Below are 24,777 nucleotides of genomic sequence, written 5' to 3' on the forward strand. Positions count from 1 at the left end.
GCTTCTTGCCAAAGTTCAACTGCTTTGTAGGTTAATCAACTGCCCAATCCTGCTCAGGGGGGCTTACCTATTAGTTGAGTTGGACTTATTCCCGGGAGGATAAAGAGTGCCTAGAATTTCAGTCAAACAGTGCAATCCTATATGTGTTGACTTAGAACTAAGTTCCATCGAGATGAATGGGGCTTACTCCTAGGTAACTTGGGAATAAGATCTTAAGTAATTCCATGTACAAAGAGTCAGTCACACTTTCTTGGCACTTGTATATGCAGCAGTTTACATGCCTGCAGTACAATCTCATGTTTCAACCAACATATGGGAATCATGTTACTAAAACAGAAGTTACTTCCATGTTGAGATCCGGTAATGGGAAACAGCCTATAGAACCAGAGCAGGCTGGCGGTGAAAGAATCTTGAAAGAATTTCAGTCTAACTTTGTGGCTTTGAAATATGGCAATAGAAAATACATTGAATATTTTTGCTCTTTATGTATCTTTAGGAATCTACCTTGAACAGTTTGCTTGCTTGCTTGCTACGTATTTACACCCCTCTTAAGATGTCTCATAATCAAATTCTGCACAATGGTTCCTGAGATCAAAAAAGCAGGTTTTCTTCTGTGTTTGGATACAGTTGGGTGCCATTTTGAATCGTGATGGTGGATGGAACCCTTCAGAATTGCTCTGATTGTGACCACTGATTTCAAAACTGCACTAATTTGGGGTTTTCTTAGAATTCCTGAGAAATGCCTAGTACGAGGCGGCTAGTGCAATTGAAACAAGGAATCGGTGTTAGATAATCAAGGTGATAATTAAGAATAGAGGAAGGAACATTGAGTGAATCAAGAAAAGGATTAGAGTGAAAGAAGAGTAAAGCCAAGATAGAAGAAGAGATTAAAGAAATAATGAAATGTGTTTAAGCTAGTTGGAAAAATAAAGTAGCGTAACAAGAATGGGTGGAAGTCAAGTCTCTTGGTGGGTGTCCGTGTGGGGTAGGCTATAGGTATGTTGATATGCATAGTATATGTTGGTATTATATGGAGTAACGTAGGTATGTTTTATGTTATAAAAATAAGGTAGTGTGTTGTGTATGTGTATTGTGTAAATGTATGTGTTTTATATGTTAATAAAAAAGAAAGGAAAAAAAAGAATGGAGGATGGAAAACTAAATCAGCAGAGGGACTTAACTTTTGGACTTTGTACCAGGGAGAGGGAGGACCATAGTTACGGTAGATACCAAAAGTTACTGCAGTTGTACTTTGTTGGTGTATCGATACACCTGAAGTTTAGAGTTCAGTGACAGCTGGCTGACCTTAGCTCTTACTACAGTCTGAGAAATGTTTGTTTTAGATATTTCCAGGGTAGTTGACAAATGATGTAGTTGGAAATGGACCCTAAGTATCATCTAGTCCAACCCCCTGAGGTGCAGGAATACACAGCTGTCCCGTACAGGGATCGAACCTGCAACCTTGGCATTATCAGCACCACGCTCTAACCAACTGAGCTGTCCAGGTGATGTAATAAAATCTAAAGCAACCCTCTACCACTGCTATTTAATATTTATTGTTTTATGCCTTTCCTCCAAAGAGTTAAAAACATGGTTCTACCTGCCCCGCCCCGTTTTATCCTCACAACAATCCTGTGAGGTAGGAGAGGCTGAGAAATAGGAGACTTGAAACAAGATAGAGAAGAAAGCTGCGTAAAAGGGTACCATAAAATGGAAAGTTTAAAAAGCCCAGGAGATTTTTTTTTGGAAAATTATTCTTTGGTGCCCAAAGTAGGTGGGCTGCAGGAGTGCCCCCCCCCCCCGTGAAAAGGAAAGCTTTCCTTTTGGGAATTTAGGGACAGGCCTACCCAAACGCTATAGAAATTTATTCATGTATGCAACTACAGCGGCAAGAATTTTACCTGCCCCAAAATGGAAAGAAGTCGTCCCAGCAAAAGAAGAATGGTACGAAAACTTATGGAATATGCAGAAATGGGGGGGAAAGAAAAGAAATCAAGATAACAACCTTTTCATAAAATAATGGAAATTGTTTATTGAATATTTACAAATAAATTGTAAACAGGTAAGGACATTGTTGGGATTATAACCTGCAGTTTTATGAGAGTATATATTTAAAGTAGATGAATGAATAAATTAAGTTAAATTGGATATGCAAAAATATTAAAAAATGAATTGAAGGAACTGCAGAAAGAGGAGGAAGGAAGTCAAGTTTTGAAGTGTTAAAATGATTATAAAATTATTGAAATGTATAAAATAGAAAATCATAAATAAAATAAAAAAGGAGTGCCCCCGGTAGAGAAAATTCCAGTAGTGAGAGGCCACCACTGATAAGGCTCTGCCTCAATATTAGGAGTTTCCAGGTCTGTCAGTTTATATGTTGTGGAGGCAGGGTGGCGTTGGGGGAAGAGATGATGGCTGATGATAATGTGTCTGCGGTGTCCTTTTCATACTGCTCTTCATGGAACTGTGCACTCTACTCTCCAGAAGCAGATGGGGAAGAGTTAAACCTATCAGACAGCTGCGAAAACTCAGTCAGCCATGCAAATACTTCATTTCACCCTGACCTTTGGCCAAACTGTGAAGTACCACTGATGTGAGGGCATTTCAAGAGTTTCTGCTGGAGCCCTGCTCTCTCTCTCTCTCTCTCCCTGTGTGTGAGTGAAACTTGAGTTAGCATCCCTAACTAAGGAAAGGCACTGCTATGGGGATGTTCTCTGTGCCAAAGTCGGGGGCGTAATGACATATTCAACCGTGAATGCCAAAACCTCCCTCCTTCATCCGCAAAAGGCTACCTAGTTTTAAGTGCTGTTTTTAATGACTATTTCTTTTTCTAATAGGATTGCTTCCCTCCCCCTTTGTTCTGGTTTTATTGCATTTGTTTTCAGGTTGCATGCTTGTTTTTTGCTTTAAAGTGATGTTCGTATTTTGTTGTGAGAACTGTTTTGGTTGAAGGGTGAACCGCCAGCGTATAGAATGAAGAGGATCATTTTTTAAAAGACCAATTCCTCCCACCCCACCCAAAACGGCTTCCTTCTCTAGCCCCTCGCCTCCCCATCTTTTTGCTGATTTTTCCATCTTTCCGGATCGCTCCAGGCAAAGCCAGTGACGTGAAGATCCTTGAACCCAGTGTGGGAGGTTGGGGGGGGGCGGGGAGGAAAGGGACCATCGCAAACAGCTGGCACAATGTCTCCCCCACCCCACTGCTAAGGGTCAGGAAGGGGGGTCCTGGCAGCATCAATGCCCTATTCATTCGCCTGGCGTCATTGCAAGGGTGAGAGGTGGGAGGAATGGAATGTGAGGGCCAAAGTGTGCCAGGGAATACAAGAGGTGCCCCTTCGGATCACGAGGCGCAATTGTATTCCCAGCCAGTAGCATATGGGAAGGGAGGTTTTTTGCATCAATAGGCAACTTTGTATGGATTATATCCGGAATATACTGCCACAACCCCCTGCCACTGGTTGTGGCGTTATACTGGTGCTTCTCCCAGTAGTCGTTGGCGGCAGGGAGGGTGTCTGTGGACACTTGACTGATGACCCATCATTGGAGCACAGCATCATAGCCTGTCTGGATACCCACAGCTTCCTGAAATGCATCTTAAGTTGCGTCCACCTGCCAGGTAGGAGGAGGAGGAAGTGAAAAACTGGTCGGGTCAAGCTAAGGGTGTGGAGAACAGCAGTTGAGCTTTGGCAAGCAGGAAAGATAGTTTTGGATTTCAGGATGCTAGACAAATGCTGCTCTCTCTCTCTCTCTCTCTCTTCCTCTCTTCTTTTGCCTTTCCTCTAAGGAGTTCAGGGTTGTGCATCTAGCTCCCTCAAGGGCCAGCCCTATTGTTAGGCAGAGTCAGACCGCGGTGGTTTTTGCAGGGAAAGCACTGTGGCAAAAACCAAAAAACAGTACCGTAAGTGCTTGAGCACAGACCTTTTAAGAACGGACCTGTTCCTAGACACACTGTGCGAAAGGAAGTCTGGATGAGCCCTAACACAGCTACCCCATCTGGAAGGTATCTGAGTTGTGTCTGTACTTACGGCTGCTGCAAATTAGGCTTGAAAGTCATGCCTGCTGCAGTTGGCAGAAGTTGGTCGGGGTGTGAATAGTTGTCTAGGATTGGTTCGTTGGCCCAGGAACTCTTCTTGACCCCCTGGGGAAAGATTTGCCAGAAGCAATATAACTAGGCACATCTGCTTATTTTGTGTGAGAGACACCCAGCGCAGGGAACTGAGCTTCCCCTGGCAAAGAATGTGGATTTGCTTTTTCAAGCCCAGGGAATTTGCAGCCTAGAGGCTAACGTGCTTTCCATTGTTGCAGCAGTTCTCTGAACCTCTTCCTTTCTGTAAGTTGAGAACCAGTAAGATCCTGCCTATCCCTGCCCTGGAGAAATCTAATTATAGGCAGCCATCTATTCTTTTGAATTCACCAAAGTGGGGTATGCTAGGCTTCCTGCTATATCTTTCTGCTAGGAGTATTAGCTTTGGCTACAGACGTTAGTCAGGAGGAGCCACATAGCAGTGGAAGGGACCATGATGTGTTCTGTATACAGGACGCTGGTTCAATCCCAGCCGTCTCCACTTAAAAGGATCTCTGAATGTTTTGGTAATGGTATGCACACCAACTGAAAATGTGACTTGAAACGAAGCAAGGAGGGAGGAACGACCTCGCTGTGTTTTCAGCTGCTAACATGTGCATAGCTTTAGTCTCAGAGCAGACCCATTGAAATTAATGGACATGACAAGCCCATGAATTGCAATAGGTGTACTCTGGATTACTTAGTTGACTAAAACCCATAGTTGTAGGGGGGCATAGATGGCTGGCTGAAATCCCACTTACCTAAAGCACTAGATATATACCCCCAGCATGGTTAGAGTGTTGGACCTGGGAGACCACAGTTCGAATCCCCACTCAGCCATGAAGCTCACTGGGTGACCTTGGACCAGTCACCCACTCTCAGCCTAACCTTACATTACAGGGTTGTTTTGAGGATGAAATGGGGAGGAGGAGAAGCACCTTGAGTTCTTTGGAAGATAAAGGTGCTATATAAAAATGTAATAAATAATAATAGAAATAAATAACGGAATCAGTAACGCCAATGGACAGGAATGCCAAAAGGGTGTTTTCCAACAGTCACTGTTTCTGGGTGGTATTCAGTCACATACCTCCCAATTTAGGTTGCGCAGTTAAAGTTGATTGGGAGGCCTTGTGCAACAGATTCACCTCCCTGAAAAACCTTGCTTTTTAATGACAAGGAAAGTGATAGGAAAAGGCAGTGAAAAGTGTGGGGGAACATTTGCTTTGATGCAACGGTCATCTTAACCTCCTTGCAAACAAATGAATGCCCACTGAATAGTCAACATCGTCTAATCTCTCTGCTAACAAGTCGGGATGAATGCTCAGCAAACTAGATGCCTAGAAAGGCTATGAAGTTCTAAATATCTACTGAAGAGGGACTCAGAAATCGCTTCCAGGGGTTAAAAGCCTCCATTATTAAGAAATGCAGGCCTGAGTGTTTAACAACAAAGGGGTGATTTAACTGTAGAATTCTGCTGCCAAGGGAAGGGGTGGAATTTCCCATCTCACCAAGTTGACACTCTCTCGAATGAGATGCTTTTGCCAGACACAAGCAGGTGGGCTTGATCCAAAAATAACTAGAGGGAATTTGCTGGCAGGGGTTGAACTGGGGAACAGGTTTAATGGTTTCAACACTCTATTCTGACTTTCAGTTCAAAAAAAGAAACGATGAAAAAGAATAAATGAAGCCTGCAAAATTAACACTGTGTGTGTGAGAGAGATATATACTGGAATAAACGGAAATATTTTAACGGGCTGATTGGTGTCTCCTGCTGCTTCTAAGAAAATTGAATTCTGTGCCCAGGAAACTAAAATTCGATGCTCAGCAACTTAAGTTAGATGAAGCAAAAGAACATATGTTACTACACTTAGTTTTCACAATGCTGCTTTATTCTATAATTTAAAATGTATTTTGGGTTTTTGTTGTTGCCAAATCTGGAATGGGAGGGCATGAAAGGGATGCAGGTGGGAGAGAGAATGGAGAGAAAGAAAGGGATTTGAAACCATGTTTGTCAGATGGGAACAAATAATGAAAGAAAGAATGGATTTTTCATATCTTGTCAGGAAACATTTTGTTGTGGGGTGGGAATATAATCTCAAGAGGGAGATCATTTAAAAACATATTATGAGCTTTATGGATCAACCCCCATGCACAACCTACTGAGCTGGATAGACCAATGTTCTGACTCAGCAGAACCCAGTTCCCTGTGTTTCTAAGCTGGTGGGATGTGACCCACAATTGTGTCAAGATCTCTCCCAAGTTGCATCACACAGACAGTAGTACAGTGACCATCTTTCTGTAGGAGGAGAAAGAGGTGGGGAAAGAAAGGATGCCATGAAGGATGGTTTGGTTGAGGTTGTCAAAAGTGGGTTCCATGAGGCTGAGGGGTTAAGCCCAGGGTCCCCGGAGAAGGTTAAAGACCTGGTGCCTTACATTCCCCCAAATCACTGGGCCCAAGCTGTGGGATTCTGGTACTGTGAACATCACATGAAGCATTCTTGCAACAAGTCAGCATCCTCTTTTCTTTTCCAGATCAGCTTTGGGTCAGCTAAGGACCATGTCAGAAGGGGACCGGCCTACCAGCGGCCTGAGCCAAGCTAGCAGCACAGTCACCATCTCTTCCGTCTCCATGGGAACGAAGGTGAGGAATTGGAAGTGGTCCGAGCCCTCTGGACAGGTGTTGCTGGGGCGATAGATAGGATTCCAGAGATCCTGCTTGCCTTGTCTTCCTGAGCTAATGGGCTTTGCAGCTTCATTTGCAAGGAACACCTGAATAGTGTTTACCTCAGGAGTTGGCAGCTTGTGCTTTAAAATAAACAAATAACCAAAGCTCTTTTTCGGGAAAAGGAGAATTCTACAATAACCATGTGAACAAGTCCACAACATTTATGAGGCTTCAAAACATTCACATTGGCAGATGTATCCCTGCATACCTATGTGAGGGCTTATCCATATTTCCCGCTGCTTTCTCCCAGGGAAAACTGCTCTTTAGTGCCCAATCAGAGCAAACAGGGCAGTCTGGGACAAGTGTGGATGAGCCCTCAGTCATTTGTGGCACATTTGTGACCTGAAAGGAAGGGAGGAGGGGATAATCATTCTTCTCTCAGTTTACAAAGGCTCTTCCTTTCTTTCTTTCTTTCTTTGCTCTGCCTTCACCCTAAGGTCCCAGGACAGCAATTAAAACATGATGTTTAAAACAGTTTAAAACAACTTACAATCACAGAAATAAGTCGAGTCCTAAAAATCCCAGGTGTCAAACGCCAGGGTAAAGAGGTACAAACCTTTATACGGTGAAGATGCCGGATTTACGTATAATCTAAACAAGCTATAGTTTAGGGCCCCACTCTCTTGGGGACCCCCCAAAAATATACTTCTTCTTAATTGTATTTCACTATCAATATACTTCTTCTTAACTGTAGAGTCATACCTTGGGTTAAATATGCTTCAAGTTGAGCATGTTAGAGTTGTGCTCCTTGGCAACCCGGAAGTAACGGAGCACGTTACTTCCGGGTTTCGCCGCTTGCGTATGCGCAGAGGCTCAAAATGACGTCACACGCATGCGCAGAAGTGGCAAAAAGCGACGCGTGCGTGCGCAGATGCGCCGTCGCTAGTTACGTTTACCTCTAGATGCGAACGGGGCTCTGGAACGGATCCCATTCGTATCTAGAGGTACCACTGTATTTCAGTTCAACAATTACTTTGATAAAATACATATTTTGTTATGTGCAAATGGCTTTAGATACCTATTAGGTCCATAAATTACCATATAGCATATATTCAACACAAAAAACAGTGACAGTTTGTTGTTGACAAAGGAACAGCTGGACATATAAAGGGCCACATCACACCTAAATTCGGCCCCTGTCAGACACACCTCTGGGGGGCAGAAGTTCCACAATTTAGGGCTTGCCATAGAGAATCCCCTCTCCTGGGCTCCCCCCCCCCGAGCTTCTGAGGGTGATGGAGCAACGAAAAGTACCCCCACTGCTGATCTTAATACCTGAGGGTGTGTGTAGGCAGTCTTTCAGGTATTTGGGTCCTGGGTCATGTAGGTCTTTAAAACACTAACATGAGCACTGGGAACAAACTCATAACCTGCGATTAGAAGCAGGATACCTGAAATTCACCATGAACTTTACTAAAACCATAAATAAATATATGGTTAGGGTTGAAAAGACTTGCTTGGGAGATGGTAATTAAATTAATCTGAATGAGTTGTGAACAGCAGCTCAGATGTCCACTGCTTATACCATGGGAAGCAGCTCGTTTCACCAACATCAGAATGGTTTCATAGGGATTTGGGATATTTCCATTACTACAGTGATAACATATTACACCTGAGTATTTGAGGAACATGAGGCATTTTTATTTAACTTAATTATATCAGAATTTAGAAGCCACTGTACATTCAAAGAATCCCCAAATGCTGTACAGAGAGAGAATTATAGAACAATACAGATCCCAGAACTGTATGAAAACATTGAAAAAAAAACACCCAACAAGGATTAAAAACGGCAGGAATAAGGCAGACCAGTCTTGGAAGGCTTGGAAGGCAAGAAAAGTTTTCAACAAATGTCAAAAACAATGTTGGAGCTTGCTTCACTCCTAAGGGGAAGCGAATTCCTGAAGTCTGGTGCCACAGTGTTGAAAGCGCAGGCTCAGGTCTCAGCACGCCTTGCCACAGGGGTGTGGGCATCAACATCACATCTAAGTGATTGGAATAGGATGTGTGTGGGGAGAGAGAGAGAGCTTCTCAGACGCCCCGATCCAGAATCATATGAGGCTTCTAAATACCAGATTCAAATACTTGAATCTAGCTTTGGTAGCCAATTGGCTACTGGCACATAAGCATATATAGAAAGAGGCAATGTTTACCTTGCTCTTAGATCCTGAGATTGTCTGAGGCCATGTGCACTCTGCCACAATGTATTGGGAATATTCTCTTGGTCTGTTTATGTATAAAATATTTTATGTAACAGCGACGTGGGTGGTGCTGTGGTCTAAACCACTGAGTCTAGGGCTTGCCGATTGGAAGGTCGGCAGTTCAAATCCCCGTGACAGGGTGAGCTTCCGTTGCTCGGTCCCAGCTCCTGCCAACCTAACAGTTCAAAAGCACACCCAAAAGTGCAAGTAGATAAATAGGTACCACTCCGGCGGGAAGGTAAATGGCATTTCCGTTCACTGCTCTGGTTTAACCAGAAGCGGCTTAGTCACGCTGGCCACATGACCCAGAAAAACTGTCTGCAGATAAATGTCGGCTCCCTCGGCCAGTAAAACAAGATGAGCGCCCCAACCCCAGAGTCATCCGTGACTGGACTTAACTGCCAGGGGTCCTTTACATTTACCTATTTTATGTAACATACATTCAGTGGGGATACTCACCACTGTCAATGAGGCAAATGGATGTTTACAAGTGCCTGCTGCATAGATTTTGCAGTGTATCTATGTTTGAGGCTGTCTTAATGGATATAAGAGGGAAGAAAAGAGAGACAGCACATCCTACATTCATCCTGAAATAGGCTCTAGTCCAGGCATAGGCAAACTCGGCCCTGCAGATGTTTTGGGACTACAACTCCCATCATCCCTAGCTAACAGGACCAGTGGTCAGGGATGGTGGGAGTTGTAGTCCCAAAACATCTGCAGGGCTGAGTTTGCCTATGCCTGCTCTAGTCCAGCACTGTTGAAAGCACTATACATTTAAAGCACTTTTGAAACATACTCTTTCCCTCAAAAATTTCTGGACACTGCAGTTTACCCTTCACAGAGCTACAGTTGCCTTAACAAGCGACCGTGCCCAGGATTATTTGAGGGAAAGACTGTATTTCAAAAGTGCTTTAAAGGTATAGTAAGTAGACAGACAATGACACCAAATCTGTTTGTACTGATAGTGCTACAAGGCTCTTTGCTTTTTGCTGTAGTAGACAAATACTGTAGCAGCATCCCTCCCAGAAATTGCCAGTATCTAAGTCACACTCATAAAGAGTGCCAGTTCCTTTGGCTTACCATCCTTTCACTTACCACTTTCCTGCGGTAAAAAGTTTTAGGGCTGCAGCGCTTACTCAGGTTTGGTTTCCTCTGGAAGGAGGTCACGGGAGGCCTATTGGCATTGTGTAATATTTGCATTTGAACTGATTTACATAGGTGGAGGCAGGCACAGCTTCAAACACTCGAACTGATAGGCAACAATTACACCAGATCTCTAGGGAGGCAGCCAGCAACCAGAGATCACTTTTTAGAGCTCCAAACTCAGCTTTTTGTGGCTTTCCCAGTCAGGCTGAAACTGCGGACTTCTCTTCACATAAACACCTGGATGACATCATCCTTAGTCAATGGGTGACTGGGGGTGGGAGTGGTCTGCCTCCAATGCTGCTTTCTATCTACATTCCCACAACATTCCTGCAACAGGAGACAAGGGGCTAAGTACCATATTTTTCGCCCTATAGGACGCACCGGCCCATAGGACGCACCTAGATTTGGGGGGGGATAAAGGGGGAAAATTATTTTTCCCCCCCCCCAGGCGCGGGGCTGGGGTGGGGGAAGCCCGAGCTTCCCCTGACGCCAGCCCCCAGAGCGGGACCCAGAGCGATGCCGAAGCTGCGTGCAGGTCCAGTAGCGTGCAGGGAAATAGTAGGTCCAACGGTCAAGAAGACGGTTTCTCCATGTGCTGCAGAGGGAAGTGAGGGGCAGATGGGCCTCCTCAGCTTGGGAAGGTAGCCCATCTAGGAGAAGGAAAACTCTGGTCCTAAAACTCCACTGCCTTGTGAGATATCTTCAGGAGAAGAGAAGGCTAAGGAGTAAAGCCTACACAAATCTGGAGTCCCTAAGACGGTTGGGTAGCGCCTTGTGCGCCTCCTTCCATCATCTCCTGCGACCAAGCTGGGACCAAACGTATTGCTCTGCTTTCCTTTGGACCACATCAGTGAGATGGAGAGCGGGGAGGTCTTGTCTGTGCAGCCCAGGACCTCCATGCATGCTGCCCAGGCAAGGTGAGGCCACGGTTTGACATCACCCCACAGAGGCGCACTCCATTCTCTTGAGACAGACCGATGCCAACACTGATGGCGTGCTATTAACAACCCAGTATTGCATTTCACCATTTTGTCTTCCACAGCCACGCTCAGCCCGGCCTGTCCGGAAGGTTCATGCATTTGGGAAGAGGGCAAACTCCATCAAGAGAGACCCCAACTCGCCTGTCATCATGCGCGGATGGCTTTATAAACAGGTAAAAAAGTGCATGAGAAACGAAGGCGGTCCCTTAGCTCAGAAGGAGCCAACGTGGTTCCCTCCAGGTGTTTTCAGCCACATCTCCTCCCGTCTGCCCCAGCCAGTGTGGCCATTGGTCAGGAATGAGGGGAGTTGTTACTCACATAATAAGGATGTTATCACGTTGGCTGTGCATTAGCCTAAAGGATGAGTGGCTGAATGTTGGCATGGGAAGACCCAAATAGAGCAAGGGAAGCCAGAGGCTGCTGGTGGCATCACACGCTCAGCATCTGTCATTCTCGGGCAGCTGTTAGAGCTCCAGTGTCACAGCAGCAGGGGCCACCACAAATGAGACCATGCTCCCCACCACCACTGTCAGCGTTGCCAACGCCGCAATAGATCAAGATCTTGCAGAGATTTTGAGATCTCGCCCAGAGTTGTCATGATCTTGCCCCAAATCAGTGTTGATGGCGGTGTCACTTAATGAGCAATAGCTCAATAAATAGCCAACGTCGTGTCATCTTCCTGCAAGGAAATCAGGACAAATCTTTGATAGAGAGGTCTTCTGGAAGTAGCCAATATCCTCTAGCCAGGGGCAGAATGTTTCCCCTCCAATTATGGCAGAATGCCACATGTGTGACTGTTAGCAGCTTGACTACCAATTCTGTACCCACCGATAAAACAATATGTTTGACGTAACCAAGCAGAATGATCAGGGGTTCTCCTGGGAATTGATGCCCTGGCCACCTTTGACCTCCCCTTTTCCTTTCCTTTCCTCCTCCAGGACAGCTCTGGTCTTAAACTCTGGAAACGGCGTTGGTTCGTCCTTTCTAATTACTGCCTCTTCTACTACCGAGGTAATTGGGATTTCCCCAAGGTTCTGCCAGAGGTGGGCGGAAGTGATGTCATTGTGCTTTTGGAGGGAGGGCTTTTTTCAAGTCTCAGGCAAGGTAGGCTGGTCAAGCATCGGAGGGTGTGCCTCCTCCTTCCTCCTGTTGCTTTCTCAGCCTATAACATTCCTTATGGTCTGTCTGGGAGCAGAGCTGGGAAAATATGCTGTAGGTTGGGGTGGAAAGCTCATGGGCCTCCAGCTGTTTATTCCTTTTACTTACTTATAAGCATATTTTTATACTGCTGCAGCAAAAAATACATCAAAGTGGTTTACAACAAGAATTTCTATACGTATTCTAAAAGCCCACATATTCTGTATCCAGATCTGAAAAGGGTGTGCTGAGAATTTAGTTGCTTTCATTTCATTTTCGACTCTGCTCCTGACTCTTTCTGGTGGAGGAGTTTAGCCTTATATATATCCTTTTTCTTCTGATTCCTCAGATTTGCACAAAACCGGATGTTGTGTTCTTTTGGTCCGTCAGATTTGCCCAAAGCCAGAAAACTGCACAAGCAGCTATACAGTTGCCTGGCTCTGTGCTTTTGTGTACTTCTTGGGTGGGGATATTAAAACAAAAACAAGATGAGGACACAGTTATCTGTGGTCATGCCCTGTTGGCACTTAACTGGGGTGATAGAATCCACAAACTAGAAGGCAGGGGAAAACACAAAAGATAACACCTGCTGGTATGAATAGGAAAGACCGAAATTGTTTCTCATACAGAAATTGAAATACGTGTGGGTGTGGACTACTCCAGTGTAATTCAAATTGTGTGCGTGTGTGTGTGGATAAACAACTATATAGTGCTCAGATGTGGACAAGCCCTTTTGTCCCCAACTTAAGCCCTATGGTTGAGAGAGAAGGCCTTGATTCTTCTCCCTTGATTCTTCACTGGAGAGCCAGTGTGGTGTAGTGGTTAAGAGCGGTAGTCTCGTAATCTGGGGAACCAGGTTCGCGTCTCCGCTCCTCCACATGCAGCTGCTGGGTGACCTTGGGCCAGTCACAGTTCTTTGAAGTCTCTCAGCCCCACTCACCTCACAGAGTGTTTGTTGTGGGGGAGGAAGGGAAAGGAGAATGTTAGCCGCTTTGAGACTCCTTAAAGGGAGTGAAAGGCGGGATATCAAATCCAAACTCTTCTTCTTCTTCTTCTTCTCCCTACCAGCAGCACCTTAGGCAGTGGAATGGACCACTAGCCAGGTTTGACGGATTGGAATTGCTAGTTCAGGCCCCAGAGATCTTGAAGGCCCAAAGGGCTGGAGGGGAGAACCTGTGGCTCTTCAGACGTTATAGGGATCCAACTCCCAGCAGCCCTGACCCTTGGGCAGGTGGGCTGGAGCTGATGGGAACAGGAGTCCCAACAACATCTCAAGGGCCACACAGGGTTCTTTCCATCTGGGCTTTAGGGAAAAGTGCATTGAAGCGACTTCTTAGAATCATAGATCTCAAGGGTCCTCTAGTCCAAACCGCCACCCCCCCCCAATGTAGGACTCTCCTGTGACTTTTTCCTTTCCTTTGGTGGGGTTGGAAATGTGTGTGTGTTTGTTTTCCAGACAGCCGCGAAGAGAAAGTTTTGGGCAGCATCCTCCTCCCCAGCTATGAGATCCGGACAGCGTTCTCCAAGGAGAAGAAGAACCGGCGCTTCATATTCAAGGTCAGCCCCCCCCCGCCCCCCCCCCGCAAGTGGAATGCTTGTTTTCTTCCAACATCTGTTATTTTGCTGTCACCCAAGGTCTGTTGACAACCATGAGTGATGGGTGAGAGATTCAACTTAGTTTGCATTTGAAGGTGAACTTAAGTCCCACTGTGCAAAGCACTAGGAGAACACGAACAGAGTCGCCCTTCAGAATCTGCATTTCTGCATATTTTGCAATGCACACAGTGTGTGCATAGACTAGGGGAAAGTGAGCACGTAAATGAAAACAGCATTATATTAGGGGGAACTGCTTTGCAAAAAATGTGTACGTGAGTCAAAATTGCACACAAACATACGTATATTAGGAGAAAATTGCCGAAGAATTTTCAAGAAGCCTTTTTTTTAAAAAAGAAAGCTAATAAATTGCAAACTGATGTGGAAATGTAGAAAAACGACAGGCAAAATGAGAAATGGAGAGAACCAAAGCCGACAGATTCTCTCTTCCATTAGCCAGCCATGCAGAAAGCCCACCAGAAGCCCTCAAGCCCACCCTCGCCTCTGCTCTCCAGCTGTTGTCCACCAGAATTTCCATATGCCTGCTGCCCCCTTGAGGATGCGTTGGGCCACTGCAATGACCCCTCTTTTTCTTCTTTTACCTTCCAGGCCGAACATCCTGGCATGAGAACCTATTATTTCAGCGCAGACACCCAGCTGGACATGAATAGCTGGATCCGCGCCATGAACCAGTCAGCCGCCGCCGAGTGCGACTATGGAAGCTAGTAAGGGCTGGGGACAAGTGTATTCTACGCACAGCCCTACGCTGGCTGGCTGTAACCTTGCCTCTGGGGTTGTCTGGTTTGGGGATGGGACATGAACCCATCAAAAGAGGGACTGAGAAATAGGAACTTTTGAAAGGGAAACAAGTTCCATTATGGGCAGGATCGTGGAGAGATTAATGGTGCAGATGTTTTTAAAGTTTTTAAACTTTTCTAGGAGAGAGATTTGGTTTGCTTAGGATGGGAGACTCTTTTTCCTGTTGTGGTCCCTTGGGGAGGGGGCATCACCGATCAAGGACCACATCCAGCAGCCGAGACAGACGCCCACTGTAGGGAGGAGGGCAAAGCCAAACGTAGGCAGTGTCGCTCACCTTTCTTCCTTTCAACCATTGCCTTCTCTCTCTCCTTCTGCCACTCCCGCCATCGCCCTCTGCCTCCCCACCCAGCAGGCTGCCCAGAGAGAGACAAGTTGCTGCTGCCAGACACCCAGACTCATCACATTGAGATTAGTTTTGAAATTAGCCCGTGGACACCCTTATCTTAGGAATGTGGGGTGTCTGGATTCATGGGTTACCCAGAAGCAACGTGGGCAAAATGGGAAGGTTAAGCCGTGAGCTTTGAAAGAACCAGCTAGGTTGCAGCGCAGGCTGGTCCATTAGGGCGAAGCAAGGCATGGCCCCACCCATCTCAGCCTGCCCTCAGCCACTCTACATCTTCCTTCCTTCCTTCCTTCCTTCCTCCTTCCTTCCTTCCTTCCTTCCTTCCTTCCTTCCTTCCTGTCATTAACTCTGTGGCGCCACCTACTGTTGGGCTCCCTGCATTCCGCCCTACCAGTCTCAACAGCCACCACTGTGAGGTTGGACGCTGGGTGGGGTTGGAGGGGGAGGAATCTTGATTTCAAACTCTCTGCGGGCAAAGGGGAAGGTCATCGCAGGGGAACCAGCCACCTGGGCTTTGATACAGTCTAAAAAAATCTTCCCTTCTGTCCCTCAGCAACCGGAGGGGTCTCCAAAGCCAGTCCCCGTCCACATGCACCAGCTTTGAGGACGTCACACTCACGCAAAACGACTACGCCAAAAGCGCAGAATCCCTGGAGATCGCCCGTCTCTCGGAGGCACACGACGGGGAGGCCTCGTCGTCTGACAGCCTCCATGTGCAGGACAGTCAGCAGGGGACTCCGCGGCTCGGGAGGACGTCGTTGTGCAGCTCGCTCAACGGCGGATACAGCCACATAAGGAATGAACAACCAGATTTAAGGTAAGTTGGTGGGTGGAGAGGGAAGAACCAGTTTTCCACCAGGGGGCGCCGTGGGGAGCTAATGATGATTGGCTCCCACAGGTGCTGTTGGGGCGGGACTTGGATTTTCATGTTTGTTGTTTGATTCTGTACCTTCCTATTTTTCTTCCCTCTATTTCCATTGGCAGCTCCCTGTCTTCCCAGACTCATGGAAGCCCCTCGCCCGTCATCCACCCCAAGCTCTCCTCCCGGCCGCGGTCCCCCTCTGAGAGCCCCACGCCTTCCTCCCCATCCCGGACCCCTCAGCCTTCCCCTCTGCTTTCCATCCGCTCCTCTCGTTCCTACTCCCTCCCCCTGACCCCTGCCGAATCGCCTCAGATACCCGACGCCCGCCAGTCGCCCCCTCGCGCCCGCAGGAAGCCCCCGAGAGCTGCCGCTGCTGCCGCACAGGCCATCTCCTGCGAGGACCTGTCCTCCGCGGCCTCCCCAAGGGGCCTCGGGCGCCCCAACACCCCCATGGGGCGTGTGGACATTGCCCCCGGCGAGGGCCCTCCCAACAACCCCTATGCCACGCTGTCACCTGCCACCAGGGGGCGCACAATGACGCCTGCTGACCGGTATGACGTGTTCCCCTCCTCCGAAGACCCCTATGGCAGGCGTTACGCCCGGAGCCCTCACCACAGCAGGGCCCGACCCGTGGGCGAGGAAGGCCTGGCACCCTCATTGGCAAGGCAGCTGCCACCCAGCAGAGTAAGTAGAGGCTGCGGAAGCAGTGGGCAGGGCAGCTCTGGGTTTGGGGCTTATCTTGACTTTGATCCACCCGGGCGCTAACCTTTCCTTTCCTGCCAGTTTGCAGACCGAGGTTATCTCTCCCCGCCAGCTGGGACGTCCCGTGCTCTGGTCATGTCTCGGTTACATGGGCGACTGGTGAGTACCAGGGGCTGTGTTCTCCATCTTTCCCGTTCGCCATGGTCCTCCTCTCCCTGGCCTTCCTCTCCCTGTGACACAAAAACAAACGAGTCTGTTGGCTCGAATGTCTCTTTCCCCGCTCGTGACCTGGGCTGTGTGTACCCTGTACTTAACGTTTCTGAAATCCTGAGCCAAAGGAGTCTTAATTCTGCAGCAGGAAAAGCTCAATTCCGCAACTTGCGTAAATTATGCAAATGTTGAGCTACGAACTTGCCTCCTTTAAAAAATGAAAAGATTTTTTTCTTTCCCTTTTTTCCAGAAAGCTGCATTGTGCGACCGGTATTATATTGCACAGTCTTTCCGTGCAATTTGTGGCATACCCTGTTTAGGGAAGTTTTTAATATTTGATGTTTTATCGTGTTTTTAATACTCAGTTGGGAGCCGGCCAGAGTGGCTGGGGAAACCAGTCAGATGGGCGGGGTATGAATGAATGAATGAATGAATGAATGAATGAATAAATAAATAAATAAATAAATAAATACTATTACTATTATTATTACAGTCATACCTCATGTTACGGCTGCTTCAGGTTACATGTTTTTGGGCTGCGGACCGTGGGAAACCCGGAAGTACCGGAACAGGTTACTTCCGGGTTTCGCCACTTCACACATGCACAGAAACGCCAAATCGCGCCTGCGCAGACACGGCGCTTCAGGATGCGAAAGCTGCAGGTTGCGGACGTGCCTCCGTCATGGATTCCGTCCGCAAGCCGAGGTTCCACTGCATAGCACACAGTCCTGCTCATGAGCTTCCCTGGCTACTCTCCCTAACACTTGCCTTCCCTTTCCCTACAGATCACCCCCCACTCCGCCTCCTCCAGCTACCTCCACCTACCACCCCTGCCCCCCCTGCCTAACCGGCCCACCCCTGGGAAAAGGACGTCCTTGGGAACCACGGTATGTGATTTGGTGCTTGATCCTCCCTTGAGTCTAGGACTTATCAAACGTTGGCTTAGCAAAAGGAATAGATTGGCCAGGAAAGGACAGCAGCATTAAAGCTCTGCTTTAATACCAAATTGTCCTCCTGTCTGTCATGGTTAACATTGGGCTCCACCATTTCCCCCCGTTAGCTTAACATTGGATTGGAGTAGTTGGTCTTTGAAGCCATGGGCAACTTATCCTGATAAACACGCCCTCTTAATGCTGAACACATAAATGTCTTGGGCATATTTAATTTTCTTTTTAAAAAATATATAATTTTCATTATTTTTCCATTTAACAATATATAATCACATCATTATTATCCACTTTGCCTCTCTAGCTCTTTCTAGCCTATTGACTTCCTTCCCACAAGATTAACCTTTATATCATCGCACTTTATGCATTTTTCAATTCTAATTACACTCATTGCAAAATACGTCAAAATTTAAGTAAATATAAAAAGGGAGAAAATTCTCATTACAACCCTGCTAGCGATGTCAATCGCTTACAATGATCTTTCAAATATCGTATGAATTTACTCCAGTCCTTCTGAAATACTTGACTGTGCTGGTTTCGGATTCTTCCCGTCAGTTTTGCCAGTTCTGCAAAGTCCATCATTTTCACCTGCCACTCTTCTTTCGTTGGCACTTCTTGTTGTTTCCATTCTGGGGCTCAAAGAATTCTTGCTGCTGCTGCTGCTGCTGCATACATAAACAGTCTTCTATGGGCATATTTAACTTTCGTGGTGCAACAAGCTGGCGTTTCTCCTAGGAAACCATGTGGGAAGTTTGGGGGCTTATCCAGACATGCCTTTGCATGCTATTCACACCAACCATTTCTCTGTCTTTCCAGTGCCGGACTCTGGTGCGAGAAAGGAGCATCCATTCTGCCGGGGGGCAGCGGTTTGAAAGCGACACTGATGTACGCACTTCTGCTTCTTCTCATACCAAGGGTTCATTTGTGTGTTGTTGTTTTTTTAAAAAAACTTTTAAAATTATTTGCATCCAGCTTAGGAAGCATAGAGCATAAACATCTATTTGAGCAGGGGCAGGGGAACCTGTGGCCCTCCAGGTATTTGCTGGACTCCAACTCCCATCAGGGATGATGGTAAAAAAGGTAAAAGGACCTCTGACCATTAGGTCCAGTCACAGACGACTCTGGGGTTGCGGTGCTCATCTTGCTTTATTGGCTGAGGGAGCTGGCGCACAGCTTCCGGGTCATGTGGCCAGCATGACTAAGCCGCTTCTGGCGAACCAGAGCAACGCACGGAAACGCCGTTTACCTTCCCGCCAGAGCTGTACCCATTTATCTTCTTGCACTTTGACGTGCTTTCGAACTGCTAGGTGGGCAGGAGCAGGGACCGAGCAACGGGAGCTTACCCCATCGCAGGGATTCGAACTGCTTACCTTCTGATCGGCAAGCCCTAGGCTCTTGGTACCGGTAGTTTAACAATACCAGGAGGGTCACAGGTCCCTGCATCCTTGACTTACGAGTAAGTTGAGACATTCTTTCAGAAGAAGGAATGCCTCATTTATAAAACGGTGTTTGAAAGCTCATTTTTGAAATCTCTTGCAAAATAAGTAACAAACCTACTTCCAAGAAAATGGGGTTGGGATCCACTGTGGGGGTCACTGCAAAATAATTAACATTAAACTGGGTTGGAATCCACTGTAGGGTCACTGCTCAATGCCAAATTTACAGAGAGTTAGTCCTACAGCTTGTTTTATTGTCACCTGCACAGCCGTCAAGAACACCCCCAGATTTTTGCTACTTTCTGTTTACATTTTCAAGCAAAAACCAACTCGGAGAAGTGCCTCTCTTCTGACACTCAAACAAAGGCTTTGTTTGAGACATTTTACTACACACTGAAATTGGCTGAAGGTGGAATAATTCCCCCCAATAAAACTGTGTGCTTCGGTTTCATGCTGCAACACGTCAATTTTCTAACAGCATTAGAAGTTGCCTGGGGTTTTACAGGGTGGGAAATCACCCTGTAAGACTGGATGTGCCCAATGTTTTGTTGTCTTGGGTGAGGTCAGGACAGTCAAAAAATAAAGTGCTTTTTCACACAGCGCACCGTTGGACTGTGGAACTCACTCCCACAAGAGGCAGCGAAGTCCACCAAGTTGGGATGTTTTTAAAAGAGGATTAGATACATTGATGGAGGGCAAGGCTATCAACAGCTACTATCCCATGGGCAGAGTACAGTTGTGCTCATGTCCTGCTTGTGGGTTTTATATGGCCTCATCCAGCTCTCCTTATGGTTTTTTTGAAAAAATCTGTCTGAATTAATTTGGATCTCATTTTTAGTCCAGTAAGAATTTGAGTTTATTAATTTAAATGATTAACTGACTGGCCTTTGGAACGCTACGTTGTTAATAGCGTAACCCATCTCTGATTTGGAAGCTCTCAGAAAAAAAGAAAGAATCTCACCAGGGCTGTCTTAAGCATATGTGGTGCCAGGGTGCAGGCTCTTCCTCGGACTCAACTCTCGGGCCCTGGACTCTCAGCCTGGCGCCCCTGAGAACCTGGCACTCTCACAACACCATGCCAAACATTTGTCCCAAAGTGGGTTTGCCTGCTTTTATAAAGCCATGATTGTATGTGCCGTAGCACCTTCTGGTGGCTTCTCTTAGAATTGCACCCCCTCTCTTTCTAGGCTCTCTTGACAAAACTTTGCGGCCAGGACAAGGTGCTTCGTGGTCTTGAAGAGGACACGGCACAGCTCCGGGCTGAAAAGGTATGTCTTACTTTACCACTATTCCCTCTTTCCCTTACTCCTGCTATTAAACCGGCCATCTGATTTATTTTGGCTTACGTTGAAATGGTTGGCACTTTTTTTTTACAGGAGCGGATTGAGAAAGCCTTGGAGGTGACACGTCTGAGGCTGGAGGAGTTTAAAGGCCAAGACGCCACAATGGAGAAAATCTGCTACCAGCAGAGGCAGCTGCAAGACGAACTGGTGCAAACCCGAGCTCGCCTCTGCGATCTAGCGCTGGTGAGTTGCTTTTATTCCCATGCTGGGAGCCTGAGCTGAGAAAACACTGTACAGTGGTACCTCAGGTTACATACGCTTCAGGTTACAGACATTTCAGGTTACAGACTCCACTAACCCAGAAATAGTACCTTGGATTAAGACGTCTCTCCGGGGATTCGATCTGCCAACCTTCTGATCAGCAAGCCCTAGGCTCTGTGGTTTAACCCACAACGCCACCCGCGTCCCTGTTCTCGGTTAGTTTTCGGTTAATACTACAGATCAGAGATGAAGCAGAGGCACCTTTCAGTTTCCCGTCAAAATTCCTCCAAGTTGCAGCAAAGGTCAATCTACTTAAATTGCCCCCTCTCACCTCCTTCGAAGCCAAATTGAGAACCTGGTCGCATGAGGAAGTCTCCTACCCGAATTGCCTTGCATATAGACTGGTTGGACTTTTAAGACTTTTTTTCCGCATCTGAAGTTGACCCAGCATAGAGCAGGGACTCCTGCCTTTGATGCCAACTTTTTTCTTTCAAGCCCCTCAGCCACAATGCTCAGGCAACACCCTCCCACTGGGGATACACAGCAACGATTTGTTGCTGTGCCTGCTTTTCCTTTCTATTCGACCAATGTTCAAAGGCGCATGTCCGGTACTTAGAGGGCCAGAACATCTGTGCACAAGTAGCAGCAGGCTTACAGAGACCCCCAAGTTTACAGAAGTACAAAAAAACTTTGGGAGGGGAAAACTTAAATGCATATTGGGGGCACCCGCAAGACAACCAAACAAGGACTGAGAATGGCCAGTGGCCACTGACTGCTGAGTGACTATTGTTGTTGTTAGGGGGCAGTTGCGCACAGAACGGTGGGTGGGAATGGATGGGAGCACTCCATACTGCAACATTTTGTTGCAGATCTTTGTGTGTGTGTGTGTTCATAAAATATTTGGCAGGAGGCATTGAAAATAGCATCCTTCACCTGAAGCCCACCCAGGATTCTACGACCTCATTTTGCAGCAGGGGTTTACCAGGTCTTATCTGCAGTGAATCAGCACTTTGTAAGGGATCTGGATAAGCCGCTGAGCCTTTGTTCTTCCCCAACTCAGGACAGTGAACGAGCGTGGGAGGATTACGCCGCCTTGGAAAATGACCTGCAGATGGTAAAGGGCTCCTTGGAGCATATCCGGACTGTGGGGCACCCCCAGGTATGTGCTCCCCATTTCCAAACCTCTCCCTACCACTTTTTTGTGGTTCTTTGCAAGCATTCGGGCTGTGCATAGTTGCTGCAAAAAAGTGACAAAACTCCAAATTCTGTACTCTGAGAAGTCAGGTTTTGTAATCTGAGCACTTTGTGCAAATGAAGACAATTTTGTCAACCGTGCTTATTTTGAAATATATTCTGCTTTTCAAATTTATTTCTTTTTTTTCTGCTGGGTGGGTGGGAAGATGAGCTATCCACCAAATATTAAAGTCCTCCTCTTCTGACCTGTGGAAATCCACCTCAGTCTTCGTCCTGGCCCTGTATTTTCTGGGATTCACGTCTCATGTTTGTGTCTGCTGCTGCCACACGGGCTAAAAACTAATTCTAAAATAATAACAAATGATAAAAGGCATTGTTGATTCTGTGCTTCGTAACTGCAACCTGCTCAGTAGTTGGTGAAATAATCCAACCCCAAAATGGTCTGCCTCAGAAATAAATGGCAGGGTTGAGCATGTGGAATCGCTGCTAGATTGAGCTTATGGCTCTGATCTGGAGGTAGTGTGGGTTGCAGGGGGTGGAAACATGGTACCCCAGGCCCACAGCTCAGAGCCTCTGTTTTGCATGCGCAAGGACCCAGGTTCTGCCCCTGGCATCTCCAGGTAGGACTAAGAAAAACCCCTATCTGAACCCTTGAAGTAAAGGAGAGAGAGGGAGTTTCAAGCCAAACCTCTCTATCTATGACTCTTCCCCAGGCCACGCCTCCTCTCCCATGCCACGCCCCTTACCAGACTTGCTTTGCTGAGCTAGTAATGGAAAAGTCCCGCCCCGACCCTCCCCCCCCCATCCCCTGCCCCGGTGTCAACAATCCTGAGCTATGCAGGTCGATGGCCTGGCTTGGTTCAAAGCAGCTTCCTATCTTTCCGCACTAATTTCTGTTGCCTCCACCTGTCTGATCCTTTCCTCCTTAGGACCAAGTAGCTGCCCAGCAAGATTTGTGGAGGATCCACGACATCCTGGCAGGACTGAGATCCAGCCCAGCCAACCACCACACCCTAGAAAGCAGAAGATCAGGTGCTGAATGCAGTACTGTCCTAGGAGCTGGGAGCGCGGCAGCCCAGGAGAAGGAGGAGGAGGGAGGGAGGTGGATATTTAGCAGGTGTTGCCCCTTATGAGTCCTCGTTTGTAACATCTGAACCTCTCCATTGCAGGTGTGTCTCCAGCTACCACCCCAACCCTGGATTCTCATCTGGGGCCAAGCCACACATCCCAGCAGCTTTGTGCAGGAATGGAGGTATGGGGTTGGTCTCTGGGTTCAAATGTTACAGTGGCTTCACCATCGAGACCTTGGGCTCCAAAGCACTTTGAAGTTAGGGGTTCAGTGTTTTAATTGTGGGTGTTTTTGTATTTCAATATTGGTGCCCCTGGTTTTGGTAAGCTACTTAGAAGCCCATTTGGGCCTTAAACTCTCTCTCTGTGTATATGTGTGTTTATGTACTTACTTTATGGCTAGATAAATACAGTCATACCTCATGTTATGTTTGCTTCAGGTTGAGCGTTTCCAGGTTGCGTCCCGCGGTGACCCAGAAGTACTGGAAAGGGTTACTTCCGGGTTTTGCCGCTCACGCATGCGCAGACACACAAAATGACGTCACACGCATGTGCAGAAGCGGCGAATCGCAACCCACATGTGCGCAGACGCACAGATGCGAGTTGCGTTCTTTTCAGGTTGTGAATGGGCCTCCGGAACGAATCCTGTTCACAACCAGAGGAACCACTGCAATATTTATTTCATGTACACAGCATCATTGTCAAGACAAGCTCAAAGCAGTTTACAAAAATAGGAAAAGCAACTGACAACAACAATTTAAAACTTTCAGAAGTTAAAATAACCGTAGACTAAAAACGGACTTAAACTTGCATCAGCAATCTGGGTAGGCTTGTCTAAACAAGATTGTTTTTAGCAGGTGCTGAAAGGGGAATAGTGAAAGTACCCGCCTGACAGCTGTCTATCTAACATACACACACACACACATACACACACACAGGCAGACTAAGGATGCATCACTAATAATGTTCACTCTTTTTCTATGGGCGCCCGAAGGAGTTTGAACCGTCTCCTCCTCCCAAATCCATCCTGTCCTTCCACGAATCCACCACCAGCCACTTGCCAGCCACAGTGGGCCAGCTGGACAGCCCTCGGGCAGGGAATCCACCTGTAAGTTTCTGCCCCAACAGCATCCTCAGTTCCCTCCTTGCAGCCTTGCCCACTTTCTCTTGGCAGCGACTGAGGTTTGCTGATGTTGTGTTCTTTGCCGGCAGAGTCCACCTGCTTCCTGCAGAGGGCAACAGGGGTCATCACGGCAGTCGGATGCCACCAGGCGACCTCGATACAATTCCTCCGGCGAGCCCGCAGAGTCCGAGAAAGTAAGGGCAAAGGATGTGGTTGGTCCAGGTGAGTGAGATGCGGAGAGGAACACGGATTTACGTATAAGCTAAACAAGCTATAGCTTAGGGCCCCACTCTCTTGGGGGCCCTCAAAAAAATTAAAGGAAAAAAAATGGATGGACATTTCCAAAATATAAGATAAAATAAATAAATAAATAAAACCTACATACAACAACAGTGTTTTGTGTTGTTTAGGCTCCTATGATGTAAGTAATGGGCCCCGCCTGCTAGCCTGCTCCCTAAAATATCACTGGTTTGCTGATGTCTAAAAATAGGGTGCCTACATTCTGCGTGGACTGGTTGCATGGCAACATGCATGGCAAATGGCTTTAGATACCTATTAGGTCCATAAATTACAGGGACGTAGGTGGCGCTGTGGGTTAAAGCCTCAGCGCCTAGGGCTTGCCGATCGAAAGGTCGGCGGTTCGAATCCCTGCGGCGGGGTGCGCTCCCGCTGCTCGGTCCCAGCGCC

General features: G+C 47.1%; 1 protein-coding gene across 4 annotated transcripts in view; it reads left to right on the forward strand.

Annotated features, from left to right (window-relative positions):
* PLEKHA4 (pleckstrin homology domain containing A4) overlaps positions 1-24,777 on the forward strand; it is a 43,895-nt gene that overhangs the window by 11,512 nt on the left and 7,606 nt on the right. For 2 of the 4 annotated variants that reach the window (XM_079950507.1, XM_079950508.1), the window contains exons 2-18: positions 6,596-6,704; positions 11,175-11,285; positions 12,051-12,123; positions 13,706-13,806; positions 14,452-14,567; positions 15,558-15,821; positions 15,989-16,550; positions 16,650-16,727; positions 17,564-17,665; positions 18,542-18,610; positions 20,349-20,429; positions 20,538-20,687; positions 21,766-21,864; positions 22,829-22,931; positions 23,069-23,151; positions 23,962-24,075; positions 24,180-24,312. In XM_079950507.1, the coding sequence (XP_079806633.1) occupies positions 6,621-6,704; positions 11,175-11,285; positions 12,051-12,123; positions 13,706-13,806; positions 14,452-14,567; positions 15,558-15,821; positions 15,989-16,550; positions 16,650-16,727; positions 17,564-17,665; positions 18,542-18,610; positions 20,349-20,429; positions 20,538-20,687; positions 21,766-21,864; positions 22,829-22,931; positions 23,069-23,151; positions 23,962-24,075; positions 24,180-24,312 (2,323 nt within the window). In that variant the 5' untranslated portion in view covers positions 6,596-6,620. Of the gene's footprint in view, positions 1-3,443; positions 3,617-6,595; positions 6,705-11,174; positions 11,286-12,050; positions 12,124-13,705; positions 13,807-14,451; positions 14,568-15,557; positions 15,822-15,988; positions 16,551-16,649; positions 16,728-17,563; positions 17,666-18,541; positions 18,611-20,348; positions 20,430-20,537; positions 20,688-21,765; positions 21,865-22,828; positions 22,932-23,068; positions 23,152-23,961; positions 24,076-24,179; positions 24,313-24,777 lie in introns of those variants that run through there. The other 2 variants (XM_079950506.1, XM_079950509.1) reach the window with 2 other exon arrangements.

Source organism: Podarcis cretensis, assembly GCF_951804945.1.
Source record: "Podarcis cretensis genome assembly, chromosome: 13".
Classification (NCBI taxonomy): Eukaryota; Metazoa; Chordata; class Lepidosauria; order Squamata; family Lacertidae; genus Podarcis; species Podarcis cretensis.